Here is a 13,831-nt window from a genome sequence, read left to right as displayed (position 1 = left end):
GGCCCAGTTCTGGGGCCGAGCGCACCCTATCTGCCGAATGAATCCCTGCAACTAATAACACTGTTGGCGCACATGTAATTAATGAGCCCGGTAACGGAGATGTATGGTAATGAATGCGCCGACTCGGTGCCAAATAAGCGCGGATTCTGGCCGCCAATTACGGCGCGCCAGGGTATTCTCCGCTGTTGATGACCGGAACTCGGTAGACACAACCGCACACGCGCATTCATTCTTGCACGCGGATTGCACGCGCGCGCAGCCCCACGCCACACGGCAGTCTGGCATGAGTCGTGGGCGGGGGCCAGGCAGACGCCGGCCAGGCAGCGGCGGCGTCAGAGAGTCGGCCCATGGCTCCGGCCGCCGGCTCCATTATTTGCGGCACCACATCCCCGCCCGCTCGGTAATAGAAGGCAAAAATGCACGAGCGGCTGGGAGGTGAGACGGTGCCGTAATGAAGGGGTAACACGGCCCGGGTGACAGCGAGCCCGCACGGAGCCTCGAGACGGCCAAATTACAGCGGCGCCCGCCCCGCCGAATGCCGATAATCACGCGCCTGGATTTCCGTCATCAGCGCGCTGGCGGCGGCGCGGTGTGCAACGCACGCGGCGTTAGGCGTAAAGCGGTCCCGCTGAACAAACAGACCGGGCTGTTGTCGTGCGCGCGCGTGGACCACCGAGGGCCGATCATTAGCGGACTATTACGATTATCGATGCTCCCCTCGTCAGAACAAACAACACTTTGGTCAGCTTTACTGCGGAACTAAAGCCTGGTACAGATTAGAGAGGGGAGGCAGGACGAGGAGCGGATCGGGAAAGCGGTCGGGGCGTGAACTGTTCTCGTGTTTGTGGGCTGCTATCTCGATTGCCATTCAGTCCAGCTCCACGGCGCTAACCACGTCATCAGTAGGCACGTCGCTGCCACTGAGGTTGCATGCTCAGGATCCTTAATAATGCCGTGCTCGTCCCAGCGACAGGTATCGGCCACCTGAGCCCAAACACTGCTAGTGACGCCCCCTCACCGCTAACGCAGGCCACCCGTGCCGTCGTCACGTCCGGAGCGCCCCTCCCCACCTCCCAGGGCGCGACCTCGCAGGCCGCCCGCCGTGTCGCACCGTCCGGTCGCCTGCGAGCGGGCGGCGCGGGACGCGCGGCGCGGGGCGTGATGAGCTCCGCGATACCGACACGGACCGCCGGCCGGCGCGGCGCGCCCGGCCACCACGCTCATTGATATGTGCGCGGCGCCGCGTGCGTGGCGGCCCAAATGAGCGGCCCGAGAGCGGCGGCCGCGATAAGCGCCGATTTATCTCCGCGGCGACGCGGCGCAAGGCGCGCGCGGCCGGCCAGCGCGCGCCGTGCGCTACGGCCGCCCTACGGCTGCCGGCGCGGCCGCCGGCACAGTCCTGTGCGGGGCGGCCGGCCGGCTCGTGTGCGGCGACCGTACATCACGCCGGCCGCTACAACGCCGACCGCGCGGCCAGGCCTCCGGTGCATTAGCATCGGCCGAGAAGAAGTGCTAAGTAATGGCTGGTTGGCCGGTGCCGAGGCTGGGAGCGAACCATATGGCAGTAATAGGCCTTGATAAATTGAACGGCAAATAGCAATCATAACAGACGAGCGCGTGGGTAGGCGGCTGGGCGGAGTACCGGGGCAAGCATCAGGCAACATTAGAACTCGCCGGCCCGCACCTAATTGATTGAGCGGCCCCTGACGGTGGCGGACGGCGGGCGGCCCCGCCCGCGCAGAGGTCAGCTGAGCTGCCGGCAGGGACGTGAGCCGGCGTTATATGTCGCCGCGGTCCATTCGGCTTTGCTGCTGTTTTATGGGGTCGCAGCACAAGAACAGCCGCTGCTTCCTGGGCGGTGTCGCAGTGTGGACGCCGCCGACGCCAGCGGCAGTTGTGCCGGTGGTTGCCAGGTCTGCGGCGGCCTCAGAGTGATGCCCGGTCCCCAGGTGCCCCACCTGCGGTCTGCTGACGCCGATAGCTCACCAGGACGAGACGTGGCGTCTGTTACTGACACGATCAATGTAGTCAAGAGCACAACTGACCACCCACGGGAACGAAATTTCATGAGATGCATGGCTCTTTGAACAGATTAATGGTTGTCGACTCAGAGAGACGGCTGTCCCATGAGCATGATTCTTCCTGTTGAGCGTGCCTGACGGCAGACGCCCCCTGCACGCCGCCTGACGCATCTCTGCCTGTGAGCGACTCACACACACGCCAGCTGATGTCACCACCTCTAATCAATGTGACAATACGCAGTCCCCTTCAGGCCCGAGACCGAACCCGAGCGACACGGCCCGAGAGGGGTCGCGCCCTGCCCCGAGAGACATGGCCGGCCGTCACGTCCCGGCCGCTAATGACGCCGACCGCTCGACCTTCCGACGCGCCGCGCTGACCGCTCATAATGGCTGACAAATGAACCGGTAAATTACCACCGTCCCCGCACTTAATCAGGCGGCCAGAAGTTAATTGAGGCTGGCCGCGCGGCTCGCTGCAGCAGCGCGCTCCGGCGCTAATGGTGACGATCAGAGGAGGTGCGCTGCAAATCCTATCGGCTGTCAATAGGCATCATGTCAGGCCAAAATGGCCGGTGTCATGCTTGCTGAAATCAAATCAGCTGATTACGGGGGCAGGGAAGCCAGGTTTGGACAGCACATTAGGCAGTGATCGGTAGTCGCAAGTGGATTATGATGAGCATGATTCTGTGCAGTCCGTCTCGTAAGAATCTCGTATTTCATGGCATCATTCCTTGTTTCCCAAAGGTGTCTACGAGTCTCAGGTAATCATTCGTTGCGGTCCTAAAAAACAAAAGTCTTGAAATATCTATCCGGGTTTCGACCCATCGCTGAAAATATCGTTAATTTATTGTCAGCTTCAGTAATCAAATGCATGTACGTTTATCAACGCGTCGCGTAAAACTCCGCTTGTATCGATAGGTCGCATTAATGTTAAAATACTCGAAGCACAAACCAGCTTTTAAGCTCATGAAGCCCCGTAACCAATTCATTAGGCATGCAAAAAGTAGAACAACAGATACCGTGCAATATAATGGGCCATACCTGTCAGGGACAACATGGAGCGAAAAACCCTGTGGTGTGTCCGGATCGATGGAGCCGGCTCGACGCTCGGTGTCGGGGCCATCGGCGTGTTATCCAGCGACCGATCTCTGGCGAGCACCCTGATCGCTCCACTAATTGACAAGTGTGTTTTTCTTCTGTTTTGGGCATTCCTCGGTCCCAATTAACGGGAGTGGACCCGTCATAAATCTCCTGTCAGCAGGGACATGACAGAGGAAGAGAGCTCGAGATACAGCCGTGCGCGTACTGGAGCGCGCGGTGACCAGCGCGCGCCGCCGCCGTCCGCCGCCGCACGGACACGCCCAAGCCTAACTGTTGACTGCCCGACGACCTTGTTCACCCGGCTCGTAAACACAACAGGTTATCACCCCCTGTGACCGATAGTGTTGACGTCTTGTGGACGCACAGCCTTCTGCAGGGGCATGACACAAAACAAACACCGGTGATGATGGCCTTTCGGCACCTGAGGTCGCCGTGAATGAAGCAGTGTATTTTGTCTTTTTAAAACAACGAAGTATGCTTATTTCGACGATTTCGGTGGGATCGAGTGTCAACCTACTCTTTGTGTTTCACCACAAATGCCCCAAAACACGGGACGCTGCAGTTACACCTTGCATTTTAAAACATTTCGAGGTGAAGGTCGCTGATATTCTGCATACGTTTTCCGTACATACTGCCCTTACAGTCAGGCAGGGCTGGAGGAGCGCAGCACCACGGGTGACCTGAGTTCAGAACCGGCGGCTGTCGCGGCTCGTCTCCGTGGCGTCTCCGTGGCGCCGCTTCCGAACACGGCACCAGGCCACCTCCTGGCCTCCAATCTGGGAGCTATCCGACGTCTGATACGCGCCCAATCGTCCAATTTATCACTGTTTCTCCTACCAATTATAAAGCCTGGACAAACTCTGGAATGCCTTATCGGTGTCTGCCGCACAGAAATACATCAGAAATCCATAACATTCGGGAGATAATTATATTTCCGTGTTTTGAGAATGGCCTCGTTAATCGCGGAGGATAGTGAAGTGGCGTATGGAGGGCAGCCGCAGCGGAGCACACACGCTTACATGGACGAACACGGCCACGCGCGCGCGCCACGGTCGTCCTAATGCCAAACACGGCTATGCTGCCCTCATTAGCGGGAGTGCGGGCTCCGGGTAGCACTGTCCAAGCTTTCATTGGCACTGCCCGTGGAACTTTAATGAGGAGCTCTCCGCCCATTAGGCGGATAGCTCACTGGCTACACCGATGATGAGCCTCCGTTTTAACATAGCTGAGATGGCGGCTGCGCGGGAACACGGAGGTCATTACCGGCCGGCGCAGCCTGCGCGCCGCGAGATGTCCGTCTCGCTGGAACATGGGGGTCGTTACCGGCCGGCGCAGCCTACGCGCCGTGAGGTGTCCAGCCTCGCTGGCTCTCGACGCATTTTTCTGTGACGGCGTTCGCATGGTGGCGAACAACGCGAATGGCGATGACGTTTTGCGTTCGTCGTCCGCCGTTCCACTGACGCCTATGGACGCTCCGACCCCCTCCCCCTCCCTCCCTACCCGCGATTCATGCCTAACGCTGCACAATGCATCTGCGCCGGCCGGCGTGTCGTGCGGTACCGCAAGTCGTGAGCGTGCGTGGACATCGTCAGGTACAACGCGCGGCGCCACACGACACGTCAGTCCGGTCGGCCGGTGGCACGACACGTCATCCCGGTCGACCGGTGACGAGGTGTGTCGCGCGCACGTCCCCGCCCTTCACGCCGCCGCTGCCGGCGGTTCGATGCGGCGCCGGACTCGGTGTCCCCCGGGCGGCCTCCGGCTCGGTCCAGCGCGCGCCGGTGACGCGTCCGCGCCGGTCCGGCCCGACCCGGCCGGCTGGAAGCGCTATCTCGGCTGCGTCAGGGTCGGAGCACGGCTTCTCCATTAGATCATTGCCGGATAATTATCGCCGTCCGGGCCAGGCGCCCTTTTTGTCGGCGGCGTGGTGAGATTGTGGACCGCGTGTGTCATACTTTAATTGGAAGGCTGGTAGCGGCCGGCGAGCCAGCCAGATAAAAAGGCGCTCCCGGGGCTGGGGCGGGCGCGGACTCGTGATTCCCATGAGGATTCCAGCTGCTCCGAAATAATTGGGCAAATTCTACCGGAGTGAATGCGGGAGATATTCGCGTCATGCGCTACACCGGTTCGGGAAGCCGGGCAGATACCAGGTCGCTCCGGCCAGCGGTGTGAGCCAATGGCTGCATTCGGCATCGGGCTACGTGGTGTCACACACTCTGTGTGAAGCTAAGCTCGGAACGGGTCCGGACGGAGCGTTGGATTGTGTGAACATGAGCTACTAGGAAGGAGTTAGGTGGAGTAAGTCGCGCACAAACGGCCCCCGCGCCCGACGCGTTACCAATGTTAACCGGCAAGACACCGGCGGCGGTGTCGGAAGGAGGCAGTTACAAACGTGATGTTTGTCACCATGTAAATAATACAAAGATGAACGCGAATGAGCCTCGTAATTTTCAGGAACCCACAAAAGCTTGACTTATAAATGCACTGCAGCGTCCTCCTTGCACGAGTTGGGCAGCCGGTGGTGTGCTGAGAGTCCCAATATTGTTTGAACTGGGCTCTTGCCCGCTGTTTAAGTGGCGATCAGTTGCTTGTTAAACGATGGAGCCTTCTTGGAGGAACTTGTATTAACTCTGATAAACACATGGTAAGAAGACAAACGTTTTCACCATAGCTCTTTTCAACTACAGGTGCTTAAACGCTAAACCCGTTATGACAGCTTTCTCAATGTGGCTGGACTTCGCGGATTTTGTAAATCTTTACACCGGAGGTGCTGCTGCTACTTCATGAGTAAATATTTTTCCCCAGCCTGTCACAAGGCGAAGAACAAAGATCACCGGGCGGGCGATGATATGTAACGCTTTGTACCAGAAGATCGGGTCTGATTCCTGTGTCCTGAACGAAAACACTGTCTGCTGTCTGCAATCCTTTTGTTCGATAAGTTACGAGGTATGAATTAATAGTCACGCACTTCTGGTTCGCTTATCTCCTGGTGGTCCATAAAAGTGGGCCCTCCACCTCTAGAAGCCGTAAACATTGCCATTAAGACCTTGGTATCGCGTTAATGCGTGATATAATTCAATAACGCGGCGGGTTACGATGATGAGGGTGGCATCGTCACGCCGCCAGACGTTCTCGTAGACCCCTGGCGGGCCGAGGCGGGTCGCCGCGGCGCCCGGGCGCTGCGGCGACTCGTGTGCGGGTAGGCCAGGCCACGCTGGGTTGGCTTCCGGCACAGCCGAACCCGGCTCACGCCTTGGGCAACGCCACTGACGCCTGACCGGGGTTAGGTTACAAGCCTGACCCAGGACAGGTCACACGCTTGACCTGGGTCAGGTCACACACCTGACCTAGGTCAGGTCATACACATGGCCCGGGTCAGGTCATACGCCTGACCCGGTCCAGGTTACATGCCTGAACTGGGTTAGGTCACACCCATGACCCGGGCCAGGTCACGTGCCTGACCCGGGCCAGGTCACAGCACCGCTCAGCAGTGCCGGGCCACGATCTGACCCGCTCACCGTTGTGGTCTGTTCCAGGCGACAAGCCGCACAGCTGCAGCCTCTGCAACAAGAAGTTCGCGCTGGCCTGCAATCTGAGGGCGCATCTGAAAACGCACGACGGTAAGCGCGACCTTCCTCTCGCCGAGGGCGCGACCGCCCACGAGCCGGCCGGAAATGGCGGCGGTCTGCCAGTGGATTGCTCCGCTTGCGCTCGTGTTACCCATCAGCTGTCGGGGCTGCGGTGGGCCGCTGTTTACCACGGAGGCCGTTAGGGACGCGCCGTACCGAATGTCGCCCCGCGAGTGTCACGGCAACGAAACTCCACCCAGCCTGAGCGCGTTTATGGACCCTTACCACCTCGAAAGCAGGCGTTGGCGTGTCTGGCGTTATCTTACGGAAGCCTCAGCCCACAATTAATATTCCTCTAAATTCTTATCGAGCTATCAGCTCTTGGCCGTACCTAGCCTTGGAATGGCCGTGTAACGGCGGTGAGGGACAGAGAGGGAGGAAGGAATGGAGAGGGAGCGGGAGGGAGAAAGAGGAGAATATGAGTGATAGAAAAGAGAGCGAGACGGGTGAAAGGAGAGATTCGGATCGGTGAATAAAGGAGAGGCGAGGAAAAAGGGAAATGTACACAGAGGGACATACATAAAGGGTAAGAAATGGCTACGAAGCTAGAATATGAAATAACAACAAAGAAAGCACGCGTCTACATGCACTCAACTCCACTTCCAGACGCGATTTCTGACATAGCCCGAACATCGCGTCTGCAACACCTGCACCTCACTTACGCTTGCCGGCATCACGGCTAGCCCGGTAGGACCGTAAACTGTCGTCACCACTAACGGTCACTTGTGCAGCCGCCGTTCCGATCGGTCGATGACTTCTGCTCTCGCTTGGGACGCTTCTGAGCTCGGCCGGGCTCGGTGATCCATGAAATCACGCTGGCCCGTTGAAGGGTATCATTACGGCCAGGTGCGTTTAAATCCCCGTTGAGACGATTGCTACCAGGTTGCATACCAGCGCTGCCGTTAAACGTGCGGCACTGCCGCGGCCACTTCGCAGAAGCCTTTTCATAGCGAGCTCCGGCGCGGTGCGTGGGCCGCTCCGGCCGGCCAGATACGGGCCGAATCTCACGGCGGACGCCGGCGGCTGCCATCAGCCTCATCGCTCGGGTGGCAGCCGGCCGCCGGCGGCGCGCAGCCCCCTGGGCGGCCGCTGCGCCGCCGGGCCGCCGCTGCGCCGGCCCGCACCGGCCGACCCGGCGCCGGAAGCGCCGCAGGGAGCCGCGCGCCGCCGGCGCCCTCCGGTGGCGTGGCCGGCACCCGTTACCCCGGCAGGCGCCGCCACCGGCCGCCGCCGCCGCGGCCGGCCATCAATGGAGATTGCCCTCCGTAATTATCGTTTACACGAACCGGCGGCCGAACAGGCCGCTTAACTGCCTGCCGATACGCCACTGACGGGCTTTGGATCTTTAATGATTTAAGTGAATGAATGAAACCGTATTTGAGCGTAATTATGCAACTCGCCTCCGTGAGAAAGCGCCGCCGGCCGGGATCTGAGATCGGTTAAAATCTCAATAAATCAGTAATGTTAGCGCCGGCAGCGGCGCCCGCGCTGCCGCCGCTTCTGGAGTGGAATATTAAACAGGCCGCCTGATGGTCTGGTAAAATCACCGCCAGCTCGTGTGCAGGGCTCTCCAATTGGGCACGTACGTGAGCGGGCCGGCCGTCCTTGAGGGGTCGACGGAATGGCCCTGCGCCGCTGGGTGGCGGCACGCTGGTGGCGCCACTGTGGAGGAGAGCAGCGCGGGGCGTGGCGACGGCGCGCCGCCGCGCGGCAGGCCGCCCGAGCACGGCGGTGATGACACGGGCGGTGCGGGCCGGTATCGTGAAGAGTTGTGAGGAGGCGAGGGTCAGATGTGCGGCAGGATGGGCGAGGCATTGCCGGAGACGCGCAGGATGACGGCAGGGACTCCGGCAGGACGATCGGAGACGCGTGGCGCTGGTGACAGAACCTGATAGGGCGAGTGACACGTGAGACGCCGCTGCAGACAGGCTGCTGGAACGGGGGGGGGAGGACACGCGCCTCACGGCGGGCGCCGCGGAGCCCGTCTGCCTTGCCGCCGCCGTGTGAACCGCGGTCCCGGTCGGCGGCGTTGCCGGCACGCCGCTCGGCCGATCCGTTGTCACACTCCACGTGACCCCTGCATGACCGGCCGCCTGACCCCTGCGTGACCTGTTGCAGGCGAGGCCAGCGAAGACTGCCCGAAGTGCGGCAGCCCGGCGAGTCAGCTGGTGTCCGGCGCCTGCACCGCCTGCTACACGGCCAGCCAGAGCGCGGAGGAGGACACGACCGCGTGCGAGGACATCAGCGTGGTCTGAGCGGCGGCTGGAGGCGCTGCTGACCTCTGATGACCCGGGCCGTGACCTGGCGCACTCGCGCGACTGGCCACCCCTCACGAAGGGCGCCAGGCCCTTCTGACAGGTCCGACGCCCGCCGAGCGCCGAGACGTGGTGGGCAGACGGCTGCTGGGCTGCTGCTGATTGATGCCCGGTGCGTGACCGTGATGATTTCAGCAGTGACCCGAAGCGATGGAAGCGGATTATGTTGAGTATGGCGCCACTTGTTACATGTACAGCGATTCGCTGCGCATTCCGTCCAAAACGCTTGTGTGATGCCTCTGAAATGCGCAACTTGCATCGCTGCAGCAGGAGCGCAGTTTGTGCAATAACATTTGGCCAAGACCTTGTGTGGTTTTTCTGGTGACTTCGCCATCGTGTTGACGGTTGCTGGACGATCAGTAAGATGGACATGTTATGTTATTAGATTGATTCTCTATTGAGCTGTTGTAATTTTAGAAATCTCCACCTGAGTGATACTCACATAGTCACCCTTGTAATGCGTATGGTAAGCTTAGACAATCATCCGCTGTTGAACGTGTAATAATATGTATGCTTTGTCTAGTCATTAGATTGCTTCACGAGAAAGAAGTTGTAAATAAATGTCAAATATCGGCGACTGTTTCGTTATGAAGTGCAACTGGAAGAAAGACAGCATTGACATCTAACGGATGACACAATATTCATGAAAAAACAACTTTATACGTTCAAGCAGGCTCAAACTGCACATTTTGCCTGAAAACCTGAGAACCCTGACGTAGCATAATGGAAAAATTAGCACGGTTAAAGCAGTTGTATTCCAGTACCGACAGCTTCCAGGAATGATGACCAAATCAGAGTTAAAACGTTTCAAACCAGAATGAAGCCCTGCGCATCTGGCTTAAATATTCCAACTGAATTGCTCCTGAGCAGCGGAAGTACAAAGAGGTATAAGTTATGGCTGACAGGCAGGCCGATCCATGTAAGGGGTGATATCATACCTCTGCTCGTCGCGCTGCAGCTGACACCACGGCCATCCGTTTGCAAATCCAACAACGAGACTGCAGGCTGATTAAGCCTTATTGTTTTGATTGCCTTTGCTAAAGGTGTGGCATAAAGTTGGCGCAGTTGCATGGGTTTACCGAGGATGACAACACACCAAGAACTTAACAGCTTGGTCTCGCAAGATGAGAGCTTGCCCTTTTGAAAACCTCATTTGACGCGACGTTTGCTGTAACTGGCACGTCTGGCTGATGACCGACGGCCTACCTCGGCTCGCCAGGCATCCGACGGGACCGATGCAGAGCTGCCAGCCGGCAGCGCGAATCAACTCAACTTAAAATGGTCAGCCTTAGATCGAGTCGAAAAACAGCCTCTCAATATTTTGGGGTCACCAATTGCAGCCTCTCAGCCTTGTTTACTTTACCTGTTTTACAAAGAGCAGATGTCAGCATCAGCCTATCAGTGTCTTGGGATCACCACTGTCATCTCTGGCAAAGTCAAACGAGACCGCTCGAGTTCCGAGCGAGTCCTCCCTGAACAGTGATATAAATTTCAACTTGCAACCCGACCTAGCCCGACCAGGCACGTCATGCTTTCTTTGAACAAAGACCTTTGCAACCAATAGCAGCTTCACATGCTGGTCACCAGCCGCGCCACAATTGTTTTGAAAAAAATGGGGCCGCACACTTTTCAAACATTTAAATAGGTATGGTTGTTGTGGATGTTTGATGTACTTATGAGATGTGGGATCACGCGTAGCTTCCTTGCAGCGTTGCAACATAACGTAAATATTGTCTATCACGCTCGAATAACATGGTGAGCACCACGCCGGGCTGCAGAGATACGGGACCGTCACCGTTCAAAGAGACAGAGAGAGCGAGAGAGAGGGGGGGGGGGGGCAGACGCGTTAACAAAGTGTTTATCGGTAGCGTGCAGCAGGTCTCGCGCATTTGAGCGGGGAGCCAGGGACCACCAGTTGTTGGCCTTTTTCAAGAATCAATGATAGATCACAGCGACCAGAGGAGGCGCAGACCTGGAGCCGGCTGTGTGGTGCAGGTAAATGTACCGCCAACCAGTTACTCCGGGTGAATTGCGCCATCCACCCAACAGCGACGTCTACCGAGGAGTTCTACCAGAAAATGGACAACACCTCCCTCCCTTACAACTGTTCTTCCATGAGGAAGTTAGTTACGTATGCAGACGGTAGAGGGGCTACAGCCATCCGAACTTTGAGATAAAAGTGAGACAAATTCAGGAAGAGGCACGGTTTCTGGGACAGTCCAGGAGCCCATTTTTACTTACTAAACGGTCCAACTTATTTCGTGAAGCCATGCTTGTGCCTTCAGTACAATGTTTTGTTGTCTAGCCTGCGAGGGCTTGCCCGCGGAGCTGCCCATATGCTTATAGCTGTACTCATTTTGACTCAGACCTGCTATAAATATTCGTGTTCCTTTGCAACACTTTGATCGTAGTCACCCCAAACGGCAAAAGCCACAACAATAGGGCCACAATGACTTCGGGAAGGATGACCGGTAAACGAGGAGGTCAGGCTGATATTGGCCGGCCAGCACACTGCAGCGGGAAGTGTTGTCAGAGTTCAGCTTGTGGGTGCCGTCAGAGTGGTGCTGGTCAAAGTGGCGCTGGTCTACAGTGAGCGTTGAACGCCGAGACTCCTCTCTAACGCTTGGGACGCATGCCAGCGAAGTGTCGGGGGACATGACTGCGGAGAACAAACGTGCTCCAGTTCCGTTAAAGGCTGTAGATGATGAATTCCCAGGGTAGCAGAGGCGGCCATCTTGAATAGAGCCACATCCACTCTTTTTCTTCCTTTAACTAACTAATTTGGCACATCAGTAAAGCTCAGCGCAACAAAGTTGTTTATTATAGCATTCCAAAAACCTATCGGCAGGTGCCCCCGCCAAATTTTAGGTAAATACCATTAAGATATGCTGAGTCCCTTAAAAAATAAGTGTCTCTCACATCTCACATTTTCTCAACGTGTTGAGATTTAAGAAGACCGGGCCTGCGTCCCAGGAAGCTTTGCCTGAATCAAAACAGCTGTCGTTGCATGAAAGCCATGAACAACGTGTGTACGGTTACTTTTAAGATATCCCAACCAAAATACCTAGTGTGAGGGAAAACCTCACATGGACAACAGGCGAAGCCAAGAAGAACTCTGCGCCTGAAAATGGGGCCTAAAGTAGCATCGGCATAGTACCACGAATAACTCGATCGCACCGCCCCCCCCCCCCTCCCCCCACGAGTGCCTCGCGCCAGCGCGGTCACCTGGTGACCTCTCGCGACCCCAGAGCCTCCCGCTTTGAGCGGGATTGGCCGACCGGGCGGTCGCGGCGGACGAGCGTGATTGGGTCACGGGTAGACGCGCCCAGAACGTGAGAGGCCTGCGGAAAGTTCGAGCCCCCGTCTGCAGTCGGTGATTGTGACGATGATCTGGAGTGTGACGGGTTATTCGCTTCGGAGGTTTGTCGGCGCATGGAACATCTAGCGTACACCGTCCTCCCCCCCCCCTTCCCTCCCCCCGCTCTCCTACACCTCCCCACGTCAATCGCAACGGAGGACGCAGAAACGCGGCAGGTAGTAAACCTCTGCGACCGCGCCGCGATTGGTGGCTTATTCGGTGGGGAGCTGCGACGGTCGGCGAGCGCATTGAACGTACGCCTGAGTGCGCAACCGTTTCTACTCCAGGGAGGATTTCATCTGCCGCTGCAGCTTTTTTTGTCTAGCGATCAGCTGTAATATTCGTATTCAGCGTAGTGCTGAGGTACGATGCCCGTGTTAAGTAACCGTCTTGGGAGGCATAACAGACCATTCGGACCTCACAATTGCAGGTTTGTAACAGTATGAAAACATTGCACTGTTAGCTCCAGCCAGTCACAGAACATCCGAGCCTCGTATGGCTGATACGAGGCCCAGCCCATGGGACTTCATGTCTGTACGCAACATAACAATGCAAATGCAATCTAAATGCAAATGCCATTTTGCGAAGCCAAATGGTGTAAGACCATTTCAAGTTTGTGCAATGCGCCTCATGACAGGCATACCTAGCTCTCGGCTAAATGTGTGTGGTGATTTATATTGCGTGACGACATTTTACTGCGATGCGAGCATTGGGAAATTGTTTTTGGGTGCTCTCATCGATGCTGAGGTCAGGGCTGAGGTCAGAGCTCAGGTCGGAGCTCAAGTCAGGGCTTAGGTCAAGTGTGCTATCAGTTCAGGTCAGGAACTGAGGTCGTAGGACTCGGCAGCGCAATACTAAACCTATGTTTTATCTTCCATGATTTCGAATCCGCTCCGTAGCTAATAGGCACTCAAGAGATCTCGAAGCGCATTTAGAAGCGTTTCGAACAGGTATAAACGGGAAGTCATTAGGAAAGAGCTCCTGACATAACTACTTGTTTAGCCGGCAATAGTAAGAAAATGCGCGGATTAGACGCGCACGTGGGCATAGTCTGCATGTTCATTGTTGGCGTTGACTCCATGCCGCTTTTTTAATGCAGTCGGCGTATGAATAGTGATATTGTTGGCAAACGATATCTATCAATCTTAACGGTATCAACACCTCAGGGGAAGGTTTTTTATTCGGTCACATTTGTAACACCATTTTTTGGCGGCATAGCAAGGACTGGCCTGTGATGCTTCGACCAGGAGGATACTGGTATTAATGTCATCGGACTCAGAAAACCCCGTTTTCGCTGTTAGGATAAATGTCGAAAACAATAGTGAGCAAACGCTGCTGCTACAGTGCGTTTGTATTTCAAGGAAAAGGTTTACTTTTACAATCAGCTTGCCATTCTGAAGAATAACA

At 56.9% G+C, this 13,831-nt stretch overlaps 1 protein-coding gene across 1 annotated transcript in view; it reads left to right on the top strand.

The window, feature by feature from the left end:
* The window catches only part of LOC119093757 (zinc finger protein 235), a 47,854-nt gene extending 38,215 nt beyond the window's left edge, over positions 1-9,639 (top strand). The window contains exons 7-8 of the mRNA XM_037216765.1: positions 6,659-6,742; positions 8,870-9,639. Coding sequence (XP_037072660.1) covers positions 6,659-6,742; positions 8,870-9,006 — 221 coding nt within the window. The 3' untranslated portion in view covers positions 9,007-9,639. The remainder of the gene's footprint in view (positions 1-6,658; positions 6,743-8,869) is intronic.
* The last annotated feature ends 4,192 nt before the right edge of the window (positions 9,640-13,831 follow it).

This window comes from Pollicipes pollicipes, unplaced genomic scaffold (assembly GCF_011947565.3).
Source record: "Pollicipes pollicipes isolate AB1234 unplaced genomic scaffold, Ppol_2.1 Scaffold_4002;HRSCAF=4701_pilon_pilon_pilon, whole genome shotgun sequence".
Classification (NCBI taxonomy): Eukaryota; Metazoa; Arthropoda; class Thecostraca; order Pollicipedomorpha; family Pollicipedidae; genus Pollicipes; species Pollicipes pollicipes.
The sequence above is the reverse complement of the archived record's forward strand: the minus strand, read 5'-3'. Positions and strand labels throughout refer to the sequence as shown.